At 44.8% G+C, this 19,656-nt stretch overlaps 1 protein-coding gene across 2 annotated transcripts in view; it reads right to left on the bottom strand.

Annotated features, from left to right (window-relative positions):
• The window catches only part of UBE2E2 (ubiquitin conjugating enzyme E2 E2), a 217,305-nt gene extending 198,327 nt beyond the window's left edge, over window positions 1-18,978 (bottom strand). Inside the window, exons 1-2 of one of the 2 annotated variants that reach the window (XM_061587143.1) lie at window positions 18,470-18,978; window positions 8,676-8,859 (exon numbers count right to left, since the gene is read on the bottom strand). In XM_061587143.1, the coding sequence (XP_061443127.1) occupies window positions 8,676-8,851 (176 nt within the window). In that variant the 5' untranslated portion in view covers window positions 8,852-8,859; window positions 18,470-18,978. The remainder of the gene's footprint in view (window positions 1-8,675; window positions 8,860-18,469) is intronic. The other variant, XM_061587142.1, reaches the window with a different exon arrangement.
• Window positions 18,979-19,656: the final 678 nt, after the last annotated feature.

Genomic DNA, 19,656 nt, shown 5'->3' on the forward strand with positions numbered 1-19,656 from the left:
TTTGAGTATGCTATTTCAACCTTGTTAGAAAGACTTAAAACCCAAATCTATACTTGCTTACTCAGAGAATTCCACATTCAATAGGAGTTATTCCCAAGAAAGTGTGCATAGTATTATAGCCTTAAAGTAAATGCACATTAGTTTATACTCTTCATATAGGATATGTACTGACTTTTTAAAGTGCATAGTTCCCCTGAGAAAGTAATTGGTTTTTAAATTTTACAGCAGATGAATATATATTAGTTATTTTATACAAATCTGTATCTGCACAGGTTAAGACTTGCTGAAACAACTGCCCACACTTCATTGATATCCTGTCTTCAGTGTCAAAATTCCTTTGCCGTTTTGGCAGAACACTCCTGGCTTAAAATGCCACCTTGCCAGTATACTACAAAAGCCTAATTCAACAAATTTTGATGCCAGAACTATAAATGTAGCAACTACTATTAAAAAAGTGCCAGGATATCTTACCAGCTATTAGTACTATTAACTATTATGTATCAAATATACTGTTAAATATTGGCCAAATTCCATTTCGCCAGTATCATTTCCCAATGCATTCATATTAATTCAAAGCTGAACTTTGTCTTCCCATCCTCATTTAAAATATCCACAATGTGTTACAAGAATTGAGAACAGAAAACATACCAGATCAAAACCCTAATTCTTTAGCCTTTAGAACTTTTTCATGGTATTGCAAAGTACTGAAACAGAGTTCTGAAGAATATGATTCTGAACAATATGGAACCATTTCAACAGCACTTATGTATTAGTATGAACAGATTCCTTCTATACATATAAAGGTTTTCTAGTTTGTTTCCTTTTGAGAAACTAATCATTTGCACTTCCCAGTGATCATTTATTGCTAGTTATGGAAACAGCATAAAGCACTTATATAACCCTGAAACAACCCAGACTTGAAGGTACTGAGGATTATTTAAAGGACAGATAAATCTATTAGCCGTTACAGAGAAATCCACAGGAGTCTAAAATGCATATTTTGTATTCAGCGCTGCCCTACACTGAAAATGGACCATTGGTCTCACCTGAAGGGTGATTTTCATAGGAGGACTGCCATCAAGCGGGTTATAGCTCCACCTATCGTCCGAAGGCAAGAATGTTTTTGAAGTCAAGACTAGGGGTGTCAGGCCCCTCCCACTCAGTTCATTCGCAGCGAGTCCAAAGAGAGATATCTAAAAATGCAGGAGAAAAGGCCAACGGGCCTACCAGCAAAGACATAACACAATAGCAATAATCATAATAATATAACTCTAATGTAGCGATATAACATTAATATCAGTCTTGACTTCACTAGTAAATCTAATATAATAGCGTAACAGGAATATATGAAAAAAACCCCAAAAATATCTAGGTATTCTCCAACTGGGAGGGTCGTGATGGCAGTCCTCTTATGAAAATCACCCTTCAGGTGAGACCAATGGTCCATTTTCCATAGGAGGACTGCCATCAAGCAGGATGTACCAAAGCAGCCCATAACAGGGAGGGACCACCCACATCCTAATCATCATTAAGAACCTGTTGCAACACTCGTCTGCCAAAAGATTACATATTTTGTAATGCCTTATAAACGAGTGTGGGGTAGACCAAACAGCAGCTCTGCAAATATCAGCAACAGGAGCGTTGGTAGCAAAAGCAGCCGTAGTGGCCGCTGACCTAGTGGAATGAGCTGTTATACTAGCTGGAACTGGAAGCTTAAGGGACTCATAGGCTAAGGTAATACATGCACGCAACCAGCGGGATAAGGTGGAATTAGCTACTTTATGCCCCATAGAACGTGGATGAAAGGATACAAAGACTCAGTTCGTCATATATCCTGGGTCCTAGACAGGTAGGTCTTGAGAGCCCTCTGAACATCCAATGAATGCCAAGCCTTCTCTAGAGGATGGGTAGGATTCGGACAAAATGAAGGAAGAACAATGTCCTGGTTGCAATGGAAAACTGAATTGACCTTGGGACGGAAGGATCAGTTTTCAGCACAACAGAGTGCTTGTGAAAGACACAGAGATGGCGGGCAGAAGACAATGCGCCCAGTTCCGAAACTCGTCTCGCAGAGGTGATCGCGATCAGGAACAGGACCTTGAATGACAACAGACGTAAAGGCACAGTCCTAAGGGGCTCGAACGGAGGGTGTTGTAAAGCCTGTAGGACCTTCGACAAACTCCATGAGGGAAAACGGTGGAATACAGCCGGTGAGCGTAACGCGGTTCCCCTCAGAAAACGTTTGATGAATGGGTGCGAGGCAATAGGAGCACCAGCGGAGGACACTGAGAGAATGGACGACAGAGTGGACGCATGTCTACGTAAGGTGTTGGGTCTAAGTCCCATCAGGAGGCCCCTATGAAGGAACTGCAGCACCTGTTGTATTGTGGCCTGGGAAGGATCAAGGTGATGGGACTGACACCACCTGGAGAATGCCACCCAAGTATGTTGATATATATGGGTGGTGGATGGTCATCTCGAGGCCAAGATAATGTCAATAACAGCGTCAGACAGGCCAGCAGACCTTAAATGTCCCCGTTCAAAAGCCACACTGTTAGCTTGAGCCAATTGGGATCCTGATGCAATATTGGGCACTGGGATAAGAGGTCTGGCCTGACCGGGAGCGTCCAAGGGTCCGTCACTGACATGGCAAGGAGATCCAGGAACCACGGTCGACGGGGCCAATATGGAGCTATCAGAACCAGTTTGGCCCTCTCGCGTCGCACCTTTCTCAAGGTTCTGGCTAACAGTGGTATTGGAGGGAAGGCGTACAATAGGCCATCCGGCCACAGTAGCGATAGGGCATCCACCGCTTCCGCTGTCGTGTCCAGGTATCGAGCGAAGTACCTGGGTAGCTGGCAATTGCGACTGGAGGCAAATAGATCGACTGAGAAGACGCCGAACCGACACTGGAGAAGATGGAAAATGGTCGGATGAAGTTTCCATTCTCCCGGAAAGACCTGTTGTCTGCTGAGCCAGTCTGCTATCACATTCCAAATTCCTCTGAGATGTTCTGCTTTTAAAGAGTGCAGATGTTGCTCTGCCCAGTCGAATATGAGGGAAGCTAGGTTCTGCAGAGGACGGGACCTGGTCCCCCCTTGTCTGTTTAAATGAGATGTGGCACACGTGTTGTCTGTTCGAATGAGAACATGGTCCAAGTGGAACAGAGACTGAAAATGGAGCAGAGCTAAGTGGACAGCCTTCAGTTCCAGCCAATTGATGCTCTGAGTCTGCTCTGCTGTGGTCCAAACCCCCTGAACGAACTGGGAGTTGCAGTGGGCTCCCCAGCCGAGGAGACTGGCATCTGTGGTGATAACAGTCCTGTGGGGTTCTCTGAACGGAGTGCCCTGGGTGAGATGTTGGACCCTCGTCCACCAGCGGAATGAAAGATGCAGTGCGGGGCTCAAGAGAATTGCTCGATGATTTGACCTGGCAAAGTCCTGCTGAAACGGCAACAAAGCCCACTGGAGTTGGCGAGTATGAACTCGAGCCCATGGCACAATATGGATGGTGGACACCAACATTCCGAAAGCCCTGGCTAGAAGCATGATGTCTGCGGTTGCATGGTGCATCAGAGACCGTGCGATGTCTGTGATAGCAGTTATGCGGTCTGGAGACAGGAACACCGTCACCTGCAGGGTGTCCAACATCGCCCCTAGATGTTGTAGGTGTTGGGTTGGTTAGAGATGGCTTTTGTCGAAATTGACTAGCCAGCCGTAGGCCTGCAAGACATGGAGCGTGAGCGTTAGATGGCGATGAGCCAGCTCCCTGGAACTCGCCCGTATTAAAAGATCATCCAAATAGGGGTAGATATGGACCCCTTGAAGCCGGAGGTAAGCCACTAGTATGAGTAGCACCTTGGTAAATACTCTCGGGGCAGATGAGAGGCCGAACGGCATCGCTTGATATTGAAAATGCTGGGGGCCAAAAGCAAACCGAAGGAATTTTCTGTGGGCTATGCAAATAGGCACATGGAGATACGCTTCCTTTAGGTCGATAGAAGCCAGGAAGTCTCCTTCTTGAAGGCTTTCTGTAATGGAGTGGAGGGATTCCATTTTGAACCTGCGATACTTTACGAAACGGTTGATGAACTTGAGGTCCAACACCGCCCTCCATGACAGATCTCGTTTAGGCACAGCAAATAGGAGTACACCCCTTCCGACCTCTCTGTTGTAGGGACTAGCTCTATCGCCGCTGTGTCCGAGAGGTGATGTATGGCTGTCTGCATGATGCAGTGCCTGGCTGGTGCCCTGGGACAAGGGGAGGGATGAAATCTGTCCGGAGGGATTGCCGAAAACTCTAGTGCATAGCCATAACAAAAAAGATCTCTGATCCAGGAGACCTGAGTCAGACGCAGCCAATGGTCTCCAAACAGAAGCAGTCTGCCCTCAACCGGTATCGCGTCAGTACTGTCTGTGCTGGCGAGACCCTCCCCTATATGAGGACGTTGAGGTACCTCTGCACCCCTGGTACTGACCTCTGCCTGGGAAACGTCTGTTCCAGACTCCCCTGGAGGGACGGAAATCATAGGTTCGGAAATCGTGGCCTCGTCCCCCGGGCCGCGTTCCTCGAAAGGGCTGGGTCATGCGGTATGAGGTGAAACGTCTAAAAGGCCTGGGATCAACGTTCCTGACAGTGGCCAAGACAGGCTTTCGAGCATCCTTGGGGTCAACAAGCACTGCCTTTAGGGCTTCCTCGCCGAAGAGTAATGAGCCGGAATAAGGTGCCCTTGATAAATTAACTCTGGCTGTAGAGTCCGCTTGCCAGTGACGAAGCCAGAGGGTCCGTCGAGCGACTACCTGAGCTGCCATAGCTCGTGCTCCCAGCTGATTTGCGTCCAAGGTGGCATCAGCCACAAAAGCCGCTGTCTTGCACAATTTCATCAGTGACCTCCTCAGAGAGACAGGATCGGGATTAGGATCATCTAAGAGGTCATCCAACCACATCATCGCTGCCCTGGAAAAGATGGAAGCTGATGCAGAGGCTCGCATGGAGAAAGCGGTGGCCTCATGATTCTTGCGTAAGGCAAAGTCCAGCCTCCGCTCAGTGGCATCCTTTAAATGTGAATCTCCTTCCCTCGGCAAAAGGGATCTAGAGACTAGACTGGAGATTGGCTCGTCTATGCCAGGGATGGCCAGTCTGCTTGTAAAGTCCGGAGCCAAAGAGTAAGGTCTGTCCGCAAGGGCGTTAAAACGGCGTGTTTGTAATGGATGAGACCATTCGTCCTTGGCCAGTTTAGCAACAGGATCTGGCACAGGAAGGTAGTGCTCTGCTGGTGTGGGGGATTTCAAGACCCTGGCCCCTTTAATAGCGGGAGTGGCAGCTGCAGGTTGTGTAGATTGGAGACCAAGGGTATTCAATACTCTGCGAGCAAGGGGCTGATAATCTAAGGCATCAAACAGGCGATAAGATGTATCCTCCTCATGTTCCGAATGATCACTCCATTCGTCTCCTTCGGCTTGCACAGCAAATGGTGACTCCTCCCCACAAGAAACGTCATCAACAAACCTGCCCCTGGCAATGTCAAAAGGATTTGGAGAGCATGATGGATCTGCCTCATTGCGTAGATAGTGGTCCACACTGCACTGAGGAATGGCGGGGACTTGTGACAGTGACTGTGTTTGAGTGAAGAACGACAGCATGTCTTGTAGTTGTGATGTGAACTCATGAGACAGCTGCAGCCCCGGTGAGGTAGATGGTTGCACTTGTAGAGGCGACGTTATGGACGGCTCAGCAGGCTGTGAAGATGAATAAGCCCTAGGTGGTAATATGGGAGGAGGGTGGCTGGCTGCTGGTTGGTCAGGAAACCCACCGAAGTCCTCCTCCTCGGAGGATGCAGTCGGAGAGTGAAATAGATTCGTTAACTGTTCCTGGCCCGCCCCCTCGGAAACCGGAACAGAGACGTAGCGTGGCCGCTTGGTTGTGCTGTGGCTGGATAGATGTTTAGTTTTGGCAACCGCTTTGGTGTGCTTATGCTTGGCCACCTTAGATTGTTTCGGCTTGGTTGCCTGAGTTGTCGCTGGCTGTTCCGCCATCATATATTTTCTAGGGGGTTCAGTACACGGCCACGGATGGTGCAGAATGTACAGACCCGAACAGGCTCAGTACACGGCCACGGATGGGGCAGAATGCATCGGCTCAGATGGCTAAGTACACGGCCACGGATGGGGCAGAATGTACAGTATCAACAGCCTTGGTACACGGCCACAGATGGGGCAGAATGTACAGATCAAACAGCCTTGGTACACGGCCACGGATGGGGCAGAATGTACAGTTCCAGACAGCCTGAGTATACGCAGAATGTACAATTTCCAACAGCCTTGGTACACGGCCACGGATGGGGCAGAATGCACAGTTCCAAACAGGCTTTGCACACGGCCACAGATGGGGCAGAATGTACAGTTCCAACTAGGCTGGATACACGAAACAGCTTCAACAGTCAGGTTCAGGCAGCAGTTTGTGTTGAAGAACTTGTAGCAGGATTATAGAGGTTCTGCTATGCAGCATACACACAGAAACTGACAGAAAAGGCAGAAACTGACAGAAAAGGCCTAGAACAGAATCGTTTACTATGGAAAGGACCAAACAGAAAGGGCGGGAAAAAAAGGGGGAGGAACAAAATGGTGCCCGCGAAAAGAGCGGGAAAATTGGCCAATCAGAAAGGCTTGGGGCGATGAAGAAGCAATGGCGGTCACAGGGGAGCACCAGTGAGCTCAAAAAACGGCCCCAAAAAACGCTCTGGAGCTGCGGGGCTGAGAAGCGCGATCACGGCTTAGAGAGCGAGTCAGATCTCTACAGCCGCGGGACAGACTCAGCAAGCAAGGGGAATAAGGAGCAGCAGCCGCAGGCTCCGAAGGCAGTCGCGGCGAGATTTAAAATGCCGCAGAACGAGCCAGGGGAGGCGGGGCAGCCCAACCAGAAAGGGACACTGAAAGTAGAAAGAGCCGTAGCCGCAGGCTCTGGAGAAAAAATTAAGGGAGCTGCCGCGAAAATAGGCGGCGAGTTGAAAAAAGAGGAGTGGCACAAGGTAGAGAGCTGCAGCTGCAAGCTCCTGGATTAAGTCTGCGTCCGCCGGCTGAGGAAGGGAGAACCGCAGCCGCGGTCTCCCAGAATCGCCGTTCGGCTAGGCAGGGAGCTGCAGCCACAATCTCCTGGAGTAAGTCTGCGTACGCCGACTGAGGAAGGGAGAACCGCAGCCGCGGTCTCCCAGAATCGCCATTCGGCTAGGCAGGGAGCTGCAGCGGCAAGCTCCCGTAACAAGGCTGCGTCCGCCGCCTTAGGAAGGGAGAACCGCAGCCGCGGTCTCCCAGTAAATAGCTAGGGACTGAGGGAAAAATATAGACAAAAAGGGGATCCCCCTTAAGTACAAAGACAAACAAAGTACAGTCAGTCCCACAGACTCTAAAGTAAAAGACAGAGGGAAGGAAATAACGTGGAATACACACACAAAACCTCCACACCGTCACACAAATACACAAAAACTTATCTAGACGCTAAGCTATATATCCAACTTGCACGGACAAAGGCAAGAATGAACTGGAGAGTGGGAGGGGCCTGACTTCAAAAACATTCTTGCCTTCGGACGATAGGTGGAGCTATAACCCGCTTGATGGCAGTCCTCCTATGGAAAATACTGGGGAGTATTTTGCACACAAAGAGCAGTTCACAAGAGTGAAGTAAACTATGTTAGCACCTACTCATGCAGTACTTCACATGCACAATGGAGTAGCTAGACTGAACAGAGAAGACAGTAACAATGATTTAGGCAAAATTGGTGTTGCCAGAATGAGGAACGACTCAATAACATGAAGCAGTGCAAAGGCAAGGAATAATGTCACCACACAGCTGGCACACTTGACAATTAATTATATCAATGGGGCTTGCATATATTTAACTGGTCACACTGTAAGATGGCAAAGCAATCCATTGCCTTGATTTTTTTACATGCCTGTAGGACTATAAAAAGGGTTTTTTTAAAATTCATGATTGGTTTGAGTTCCCTAGAAATAGAATTTGAATGCTTCTGTTCAGGCGTATGCTGCCATGTGCTTGGGGGAAAACTATTAACGCAGGCTCCATATGTGCAGAGTCTAAGCACACCAATCATTATCATGAAGTGACTGATGCAACAGCCTAAGATCTCTTAAGTAGCTGTTCTCCAAATCTATCTTCTCTCTTGGGGGCGAAAAAGCCAAAAGAACTAAAGAAGACTGCCGTTTCATACTGTGAAATAAAAATACATTTTTAGTCATGCTGACATTTTACCTATCCAAGTGGGGAAGGAAAACACCATATTCTACAGCAGTAGGTATTACTATAGCCTTCTATCATACTGAATTACTGAAGTATTTGAAATGTTTATGGCTAATTAACCTTGAATTATGCTGACAAATCGGAACATCGGTCAATCACATACATGCACAAGTATGCGTATTTATATAGAGAGCTACAAAACTGTCTCTATTTTAATAGCAATATAGGAAAGTCAGGATATTTATCACATAAGTTACTACACTAGCCATGTGGATTGGGAACCAGTCAGTCAACCATCCAATGGCTTGCCAAGGTTACCACACACATAACACACTGTAGAGTAATGAAATGTTGAGCAGCTGAATAGACGCCTAAGAATAGTCATTAAGATGAAAGTGAAAATATCCACAGAGAACAAGTACCTTTTAGCACTAGTTGAAAGTTTAGCAGCCGTTTTGCTAGAGATTTTGCCCTCCTTTTTCTTGGGCTGAACCTGTTCTCTTTCTTGATCTTGTTGAACACCTTCCCGCTGATCTCCATCAGAGCTGCCTCCGCTAGTGCTTGGACTATCATCAACTCTTTGCCCTTCAGTGGACATTGTAGATTCTAAACAGAAAGCAATAAACATGAACAAAAACTGGCTCTGATAACTACTTATCCAGTCCAAAAAGATTATGCCTCTCAAATTACTCAGTTATAAGATGTTGTTTTAAAAGATTATTAAAATACGATTAACTCATAACTATATTTTGCAGGCGATACAAAATTCCTAGTGGGAAAAGCACCCCAATACCCTTCTAGCCAACATTTCTTAACAGATGGCTAAACTGCAAACGCATGCTAGGGTCTTCATTGACCCAGTGACCCAGTAATAATTATGCATTTATTCTCACAAAATTTCCTATGAGGCAGAATAGATACTATTACCCATCTTTATAAATCACAAACCATTTTTATTTGGTTATAAGTGACACTTTTGTGTATGATAGGCAGCACAATCAAATATGTACCACTGTAACCTGTTTTGGAGGCAGTGAATAAAAGACCTCAGTGCTTCCAGCTAACATTAAGGGTTTTCACAACGCAATCTTAACCACATTATTTATTATCCCACATTTTCCCCAAAGAGCTCAAGGTGGCGTACATGGTTCTCCCTGTCCCCATTTTATCCTAACAACAATCCTGTGAGGTAGGTTAGGCTGAGAGGCAGTGACTGGTCCAAGGTCATCCAGTGAGCTCCATGGCTGAGTGGAGATTTGAACCCTGGTCTCCCAGATCCTAGTCTTGACACTCTAACCACTATGCCACACTGGCTTTCATTAATTTGAAATGAAATTCTACCAGTGGGTTAGGATCCCACCATTACAGCCAACTATTCTGAAATAAGTCTTTCCAAATTTGACAGGTCTTAGTCCCAAACAAGTGTGAATAGCACCAGAAGTGCCAAGTAATTTCTGTTCTGCCTCAAGACTTTTGGCTTGTGGGGTGCCACAGTACCCCATTTTATTCACAATGCTCTTCAACATCTTTATAAGCCTTTCCAAATCTGGTGCCTTCCAGATGTTTTGGACTACAACTTCCATCATTGCTGACCACTGGATATGCTGGTTGGGGCTGCTGGGAGTAGTAGTTAAAAACATCTGGAAGGATCCACGTTGAAGAAGGTTGATATAAAGACTCTGGGAGATAAAATATCCAGAGGTTTGGGTTTTGATGTCACTAACATACAGAAGTTGTATCTCTTGTTTCCACTTAAGAATCCAAGACATGCAGTGGAATGTTTTGAACATGTGTCTGGATGCAGTTCTGGTGGGTGAAGGAGAACAAGCTGAAACCTCAACTGGGAAAAAGAAAGATTCTGTGGATTGGAAAATGGTGTGAAAGTAGTCTTGGATAGGGTTGTGTAGCCCTTAAAGGACTGGGTGTGGAGTTTGGGGTACTTCTAGACTAGCTTTCCCCAATCCGATATCCTCCAGATGTTCTGGACTACAACTCTCATCAGCCCCAGCTGGCATTGCCAATGGCCAGGTAATGGAGTTGTAGTCCAAAACATATAGAAGGTACCAAGTGGGAAAGCTGTCATAGACTTGTAATTGTCTGGAGAGTCATAAGTAGCAGCTGTGGCCAGGAGGCCATTTTACAAGCTCCAGCTCGTATGTCTGCTGTAACTCTATCTGGGGTGCTCAGACATGGCATCAGTTACCCACGTACAACGCATTTTACATGAGGTTGCCTCTTAAAATGATCCAGAAGTTGCAGCTGATACAAAATGTGGCCACCCAGATGCTGGTGAGGGCAAGGAAGTCTGAAAATGCAAGTCCAATTTTATGCCAGCTGCACTAGCTGCCGTTAAACATCTGGGGTCAATTTGAAGTGCTGGTCTTAACCTTTAAATTTTGGGGCCACGGTCTTTGAAGGCTCGCTTTTACTATATAACCCGTAGGCTAAGATCTTCTTCTGAGGTCTTTCTTGAATGCCCACTGTTAGGATCAGTTAGGTTGGCCTGTACAACAAACAGGGCCTTCTGAGTGGTGGCCCCAGAACTGTGGAACTGTCTACTGGACTTGCTCTTCATTACCACCTTTAACCGAGACTGTGTTATAGAACAGCTTCTTAATTATTCTGTATGTTTACTAATGTGGTTGTTATCTTTATATCTTGTCTTGGTCCTGTTTGTATGGTGCTTTGTGAGGGCACAGGCCTAAAAAGCAACAAACTAAAGATTTAGTTTTTTGCTCCAAAATGTCACAAAGTGAAAAGTACTTTATTTATATGCATCAGACTTTCATCATTATAAGTTCTCAGTTGTTTTGGATACAAAACCAAAAACCTCATATCTGACAAAACTATTGTGAAACAAAGTGTAGTTCCAGGAAAAAGATCTAGGAGAGTTAATGCTAAATGTTTTCATTAGAAACCTGAACACTACAGAGTTTCTGCTTTAGCGCCTTACTCAGAATAATCTTTTTACCCATTTCCTTAAATATACAGAATATTTTCCATCCTTCAAGACTATGGTTTGTATTCAACGCTAGTCTACCTCAGAGCAGATGCACTGAAGTTAATAGGCATGGCTAACTTCAGTTCATTAATTTCTTTTCGTCTACTCTGAGTAGAACTTAGTTGAATACAATCCAATGTGTATTGTCTGAAAGTTCAGGAATTTTCTTTCCTCAAATGACAGTAAAAAGATTTGATCTAACTTCATAGGCAACTCAAGCACATACCTGTGCTACACTCTAGGATCTTTCCTCATTTTCTTCTACAACTAAGGTTCTCTTCAAATTCATTTTTAATATTAGGACACAGCCCTCACAATATCCTAAGTAATAAGGAAAGTGATTGTGAGTTTGTACACAACATCTGTCATGAGCCATGCCACCAGGGGGTGGATCGGTGAGCAGGAGGGAGGCAAGGAGGACTTAGCCTGGGATGTTTCAGTCAGGAAGGACACAGCAAGAGGGGGGACGATGAAGCCACCCCCACTCCGGACTGACGTGTCACCTCCAGCAGTCCCAGACAACCCCCTGGAGAGACCATTAGACCTGCAGGTCACTCCTCTGCCTGATGAGGCTCCTCTGCCTGATGAGGCTCCTCTCCCAGTGCCCTCCCCCTGGAGAGGGAGAGGACGGGACAGAGACTGAGGCCCTGCCTTCGCCCCAATCCAGGAAGCGAACGCAGCCTCCAACAGTGACTTGGGGTACATGCAAGCAGGGAGCCCGCCCAGCCCTACTTAAGCTGGGCAAGGGGGAAGAGTTAGTTGCTGAGTCAATATCTTATTGCCACCAAGTTGTGCCTAGTTAGCTAGAGAGGGATACCGAGTTCTGAGTAAGTCGTAGGTAGATTCATGAAGTTCACTGAACTGAAAATTTCTCTTACTTCAATAAAAGAAAAAACTACAGCTGCGTCTGAGTCCGAGTTTTTCAAGTTCAGACAGGACAGTATCTGTTCCACACTACTGAGTAGCATGCATCTGAGATTAGAAGGCAGACTCGTTTAACCAGTAATCTTCGACCTACTACTCAATATATAAAAGTTAGCATTTAAACATCTCTCTCTCACACACACATCTGCCTTAAATTCACACCTGCAAACAACAGTAGTAAGAAGCAGGCATCTGGTGGCTGGCAGAAAGGCCTCAAAATGTAGAGGGTTAACCTAAATTTGGATGGAAACACTAGCTTTAAATAAAAATGAAACTACAATCCTATGTTCACTTACTCCTACTGAACACAACTGTCACCTGCAGAAGTTACAACAAGCCTACATTTTGTGTGTTAAAAAAATGTAATGGGCACAATCCAGCTGAAATTAAGCTTTTTCAGGACAAAGCATTTAAACATGTTCATAGCTTTAATACTGAAATATGGTAATATGATTTAGCTTTGGCTGGATCATGCCCATTCTGTTCTACACATCAATAAAGCTATTTAAAAGCTAAGAATCTTAAACTGCACAGCAGGGTACATGTTGGACCACTTTATAGTTGTGCAATACTAATTCTAAAAAGGCAATGTACAGTGGATAGTGTATTGGATTTTGGATGAGATTTATTTTTATTTTGACTGCGTTTATTTTTTATTATTAATAAAACTTCAATTTCACCCTGCAATAAAAATTATCAGGGCATCTTACAAAAACTCGAGAATAAATCATCATAAAGATAAAAATTACAGCAAGAAAAGAACAGCAGAAAACTAGATAACAAATCCTTGGAAAATAAAAAAGGTGATACCACCCAAGATAGCCTATCCAGAAAGATACCATAATGCTGCTAAGAGATCCCAAACTACAAGGGTTGCACTCATCCTGACCTTTTCCCAGCATAGGCAATCTTTCAGGGTGATCAAGGCAGTTTCAATGCCAAATTGGGCTAAAATCCCAAATGATATGGATCTAGGGAGCTTTTCTCATCCAAGTGATAATAGTTTCACATCATGTTATAATATGGGGGATAACATGGATTCCTGTGGAGCTCTGAAGCAATAAGGACCCAAATAACTTTGCACACAGTAAAATAGTAATATCCCAGCAACGTTTTCTAAAATTTACTTGGGATGTTAAGAGCAATGCAGTGACTCCAGTTCCTAACACTTGCAGTTTATCAAAAAAGGTCCAAAGTTCTTAAGAATCAACAGGATATCACTCATCTTTCTTTCAAAGAAATACACCACCACCAAAGCAGTCTTATACCTAAACCCTGGTAGGAAACTAGGTGCAAGTAGCCCCAGAAAATGCTTTTTACTTAGAAGAGTCTGTATCTGCAACAGCACCACCTGGTCTACCACTTCAGTCAAAACAGTGAGGTTTGCAATCATCCTATAAAATCAGAAGGGCCTGGATACTTTTTTTTTAACAGTTGTACAATAGCCCCTTTCAGTGTAGATAGAAATGTCCCATACCTCAAAGAGGCATTCATTGGATGGTAATGTCCCCTCTTACTACAGAATGTCACTACTCACTGCAAGCTATTGCTAGCCATGATGGGATATGGGTCAAGCAGAAAAGATGTAGCATCTTTTCCTTTTCCACAGCAAGAGAGTAAACTTCTTTAACTACCCCTTTTATTTATGGCAAGAAACAACAGTAAAGTGGTTGTTTCAATACCTCACTGAGGAGTCAGTTTGTAAACAACCAAAATAATGCCCAGGAAAGGGAGGTGGAAGAGAGCAAAATAGAGAATTTTTGAAAAAGTATTGTAATCCCCCTCCTGTGGGATGACCCGTGCCACTTCAACATTATCCCAGTAGCACCAGGGCCTCAAATGGCTTTAAAGCTTAATCGAAGTGTGGCCCTAGGCACCAATAGTCAGAAAGTGGGTGATTACTGAGCTGCCTTATCAGACTACTCCCTACAAGGCCTAAATTACCATCTAATGGCTCAAATTGTGAGATGGGAGACATGTATTTCAGTTTCTCACCACAGCTCTTCCTGCTGAGTAGATCCTACTTGCAAGCAAAACAGGCTTATGATTAAGCAACAATGACCAAATCAACTAACACTTTTTAACCACTTGTTTAAAAATGATACACACTAGCATTTTTAATTCACAAGTGCTACAGGATCTGGGTTACAAAAATAAATTGATTTTATTTTTTCAAAAGAAAATTAAGAAAATATTAGGCCTATGTTTAATCAATCAATCAAAAACATTTTGATCCACTACAAAGGCACAATGGATTAACCAGGCAGATCTTTAAAATAATTTTAATACAAGTAATTATCAAGATTACAAAGGGCAAGAACCAATTTAAAAGAGGTATTCTCTATGTGAGAAAGGAAATGTGTGCTTCAAGGTATGGTTTTTCTTCCTTTAGAACTATTGCTGTTTTCTTAATATGCAAATTTATACAGATTTAATCAGGCAGCTAAGATTTCATCAATCAAGTGATAGCCCTCGAAAATAAAAAAAAAATCTGAAGAGAGATTAAAGTATTCCATTCCCAATTTAGCTATTCTTTCCTAAAAACTATTGATCTTTTAAATACATTTTGAAAGAAAAGAATGATGGCACAACCACATACTTTGCAGTGACTTAGACAAATATAGGTAACACTCTTAGCGAATGCCAAGCACGTTTCTCTAACAATTATACTATAAATATTATTGCTGTTGAAAACGAACTATATTGTTTCAGAAGTTCAGGTTACCATTTATCAGATAAATGCGTAACAGCAGCAGTCCACAACATATCATTATTTTAACAACAATGCCAGTTTTTACAACATAAAATAAATGTTTAAATCTCTCATTAGATGTCTGGCTATTTTCTCATCTCTTTCTGTCTCTGTCTCTCAAAGACACACTTTCTTGCAAAGATTTAAACTAAAAGTCAAGTTACATTTTATTTGTAAGAGCATGGAGCTAAATATACTGTAACTGGGATAAAAACACATTCAGCCTGTGAAGTTCAACCTTTTACATGAATCCAAAATAAAATAAAATAAAACAACAAACGATCTGAAAAATCAACAGGGGAAAAGTGACACTCTATAGAAAAATATTTTATTGCTGTTATTAATACCACACACACAAATCAAGTAGCCTCGAGGTTGTATCATAATGCACTAAACATTTCTTAAAAAGACACACTGCCTAAATCCCTTTTCTATTAAATTACTCCACATCCAGAGAAAGGCTTTTAAGCACCTGGTAAAAGAAACACAGGGATGCACAAAGGTCAGAAAGGTTAAAGTCTTTCCAAGAACACAACATAATGAAGCAGAAACAGGAGTATGAAAGTATCTGGGCTCTCTATGAACTTTAAAAAAAATGAACAGAAATCAGACCTCTTCTCCCTCTCCACCTTGCCCTCCCACCCTTAAATCCAGAAAGAATGAACAGAACCTTAGCAAATGGGATTCAAACAGCAAGGAAAGACAGTGATGATGTCTTCCAAATCAACCTTTAATTTTGTATAAGCAAAGATGAATTGAACATTTCTGCTGGGTCCATGAAAAGCAGCAGCAAGCATTACCTCACTTCATCTTCGTTAGAAGCCGATCAGGGTGAAAGGATCAAAACACTGGGAGGGGAGTAAGAGAACTGGGGAATATAGTTTATAACCAACTAGACCAAGGTTTGTAATGGGGGCAGAAGGAGGAGAAAAGAGAGTGAAGCAGCTGCTCTGACTGATACAGATGCAGAACAGACACATAGAAGTCACTTATTTTTCTATTTCCCCAGACGGGGTGGGCAGCCACATGTCATAGATATAATTACGCAATCGTGGAACTGGCAAGAGATTGAAATGGATACTTTTTAAACGTGACATTCCCTACTACTCAGGCCCTTCCTTGGAAAGGCAGAAGCAAGAGAAAATGAGGGTGGTGAAAGGCAGGATGAAATGAAAAGTAGCAAGAGAAAAAAGGAAATAGGGAGAATGTAGACAGTGGAGGACGGAAGGAAGTGTGTTTCGCCCCCGCCCCCAACAACAAAAAAAGCCTTGAGACAAGCCTAGAATATATATGGAAGGCATTCCAGAGAAGGGGGTTGGTAGAAGGCATGTGATGCTTCTTTGCTACAGAAAAGATGCTGCTAAAAGCACAAAAGACTATAGCTTGCTCTCTCACACATCCCAGACCTCTAACATGTTTTGATTGGGAGGAAGGTAAGTTGCTTGAGCTCTTCCTCTGTTTGAAAATTTATGCTGCAATCTAGTACTTATCTACTTAGAAGTAAGCTCCACTGGGTTCAATGGGACTTACTCCCAGGTAAGTGTGTATTGGATTGCAGCCTTAGACAGCAATCATGAGAGCTATTGGTGCTTTACCTCTCACTAAAGTACTTTGTGCTTGTGGGATAAGGCAATTAGGACAAAGCGTGAACGCTAATGGGATGATGACACCAGCAATAGCAGAGCGCTATGGAAGCAACTGGATTCATAAATAGGTCTAGTGGTTCCACTCAATGTGTGCTTGTGCAGGAATAGAGGAACATTATAAAAGGAATGTGTTTTAACAATGAAAATAGGCGGATAAGCAACAGAAATAGTGGGAATGATAGAAACAATATGAAACACAAGGGCATTTTGGTTTCAGGAAGAGTAAATATATTTGACTGAGTCAGCAGTATGGTACAATGAAGAAGTCATTGGGATATTGCTGGTGATGATGAAAAGCAGTACACGAAGAACACAGCAGACCGAGAAAGGGTAGTAATGACTGAGTTATAACAGGGCATTTGGTGGCTCCATACTATATGGAGAATTTTCTCAGGAAGTATGAACCAAGCATTTTCTATATAATGAATTTCCTACATGGTTATCACTTCTGTGTAAGAAGCTACGTGTGTTGTGGCTATGAACCATAACAAATGAACAAGTTTTCCTTCATTAGCATGACATTGGAGTCCTAGGTGGTAAAACAATCTATCCATCACATGAGGTGGTACATACAGTCGTGTAATTTCCTGGAAGTGATATTTGTAAAGAAAGTTTGGCAGGTATGCTTCAGAGTGATGGAATTACTGTAAGGAGTATTTGCTATATTGGAATAAGGTGTGTGTGTGAGAGAGAGAGAGTGAGAGAGAGACCAAATCCGAGGGAGATAGCATTTATTTTATAAAGTAGACCTATCATAAAGGACCTTTGGCTTCCTAGCTCAGGTTAGCGATGAGCATGATAAAGTACAAGAACAGAGTATTTCTTTCTGATGGTCAGTTTTTGGGGAGCTCGAGCCTAGCAGCCTGTGAACTACAAAGAAGATAAAGGTTGACTGAGAGGTTTAAGAACTTTTGGAAGGGGCATTGCATATAGGGATTGCCTAATGCACAATGCCATGGCCAGCGATAAGTAAGGAAAGGGTTATATGTTAGTGGATGTGCCCTGTTATAGCACTGGTCACGACACAACTATAATGGAAAACAGAATTTGGAGGTAAGGAAGTTATTGTTTGGGTGGATCAGAGGGTGCCACAGCAAAAGCCATTTTAAAGAGGGTGTCTACCACAGGAAGTTGAGCTGGCAATAGCAATATTATTTGATGCGGGGGTGGGTGGTCCTAAAACAGAATACAAACATGGAAAAACAAAAGAGTATGTGCCACAGAAGTGTCTCTTCGAAAACAGGAGCTGTTGGTACAGGTGTCTCTACATACTGTTGTATTCAGTATTGTATTCAAACACACAGTCATTAATGTAGGTCAGAACTGACACCTGGGTAGGGTACAAGAACCACCTTTCCCTCTTCCTAACCAGTACAGAAGAGTGATGAGAGCATAGCATAGGCTAGTCCTGAGTAGTGCTATCAGGCAGTTGGCAATGAGAGAAATGGCAGTGTGGTACAGAGGAACGGATGGTGTATGTGGGAGAGTTCAAAGGGTTAAAGGCAGAATAAGTGAAAAGGAAATAAACTGGGGGGGAGAAGAGGAAAATATCTGCCACAGAATTGGGCAAAAAGGACGAGGGGGGAGGTCGGGGCAAAATAATTACTTATCTTACCAGTATTAAAGCACTGACTAAATAGAAACGATGGGGATTAACTAGAACATGAGGAGCATTCTGGTTTAAATAACAACCCACTACCAAATAAGTGGGGGGTAAGGAGGGTATCCGGCCTCATGGGCAATAAAGCATCATGGTGGGGAAGGGCAGCCAGCCTTGCTTGCTGCGAAAGGCGGAACCAGGACTTAGTAGTGGGGAGGGGGCCGGGGGCGGAGGCTGTGATTGAAGAGGGGGACACTTTCAGGAGTGGGGGGTAGAGGAAAAGGCGCTTTTACCTGTGGGAGGAAGGGCAGGCGCGGGTCTCTCTCCAGCTTCAGTAGGCTGCGTGTCAATCCTTATCGGGAGGGGGGCGCCCAGCAAGGGGTGAGGGGGTGGGGAGTTCCTCTTCAGGGCCGGTCACTGAGACATGCGCGCCCGCCACTCTTCCTTCCACCCTCCCTCGGCGGTGACTTCTCCAGCTGCTTCCACCGCCTACGCCTGAAGAAAAGTAAACCCGCCGCGCGGACGCGCGCTCCTGACTGGCCCAATTGAGCCAGGAGTTCGGGGTTGGAAGCGGGGGGAGGGAAGGGAAGGAGAAGCGCGCTTTGGCTCGCTGGCTTTGCAGAATGACGGAGGAAGAAAAATCGCTGAGAAACCAGGAGCGAGGGAGAAAAGGGAGGAGCGCGCTTGCGCGCGGCCGCAGGAAAGCGAGGCCGCGTGCCGAGGGCGGGGGCAAAAGCTCGAGTTTAAAGGGAAAGGGAGGCTGAGGAAGGGCGTGAGGAGGCGCGGGCTGGACGGGGGAGAAAATAAGGGAAGAGGTCCGTAGGTAGGTAGGTACTGAGTGGGCAGGGCTGCGGTGAACAGGGAAGGGGTGTGGCTACTAGGCAATGGAGAGACTGAATCCCAAGCGGCGTATGCGAGCTGTTGGAAAGCCTAATGGAGAATATCACAAGTTTAAGAGGAAGAGAGTTGGCACAGGGCTAGTTCCCGGGTGTGAGGGGGGTCTTGGTAGCACCCCTTTGCTTTCCTCCCTCTCTCCTCCAGGCAGCACAAACCTCTTACTGTGCCCGATCCTTTCCATAAGTAAGAATAGTCGAAATGGCCAATCGCGCTCCCTTTCTCTCTCAGGCGTGGAGGGAGGATTGACCCCCGTGGCGCTGACCTGAGAGTGCTGGCACCTTTGGCTATTCACCTGTCCAGAGGACAGGGGCAGCTGGTTGCACAAGGAGCAGCCATTTCATCCACACACTTTCTCACTTGTGTACGTTTTCAGCCCCTTTGGGTGAAATAGCAACGGGGAGGGATTGAGGGTGGCGGGCCTCCCTGCTGCGCTTGTCCAGAAAGAGACGCAGGGCAACCACGTGGAGGCAACAGAGGCAGTTTCTGCTCGCTCCCTCTGGACGGCCTCATTGGGTCTATATTACCTTGACCTGCCCCCCAAGGACAGAACCTCCCAGAGGGAGAAAATGGGCTACGGATCTGA

Source organism: Rhineura floridana, chromosome 10 (genome assembly GCF_030035675.1).
Source record: "Rhineura floridana isolate rRhiFlo1 chromosome 10, rRhiFlo1.hap2, whole genome shotgun sequence".
Taxonomy (NCBI): Eukaryota; Metazoa; Chordata; class Lepidosauria; order Squamata; family Rhineuridae; genus Rhineura; species Rhineura floridana.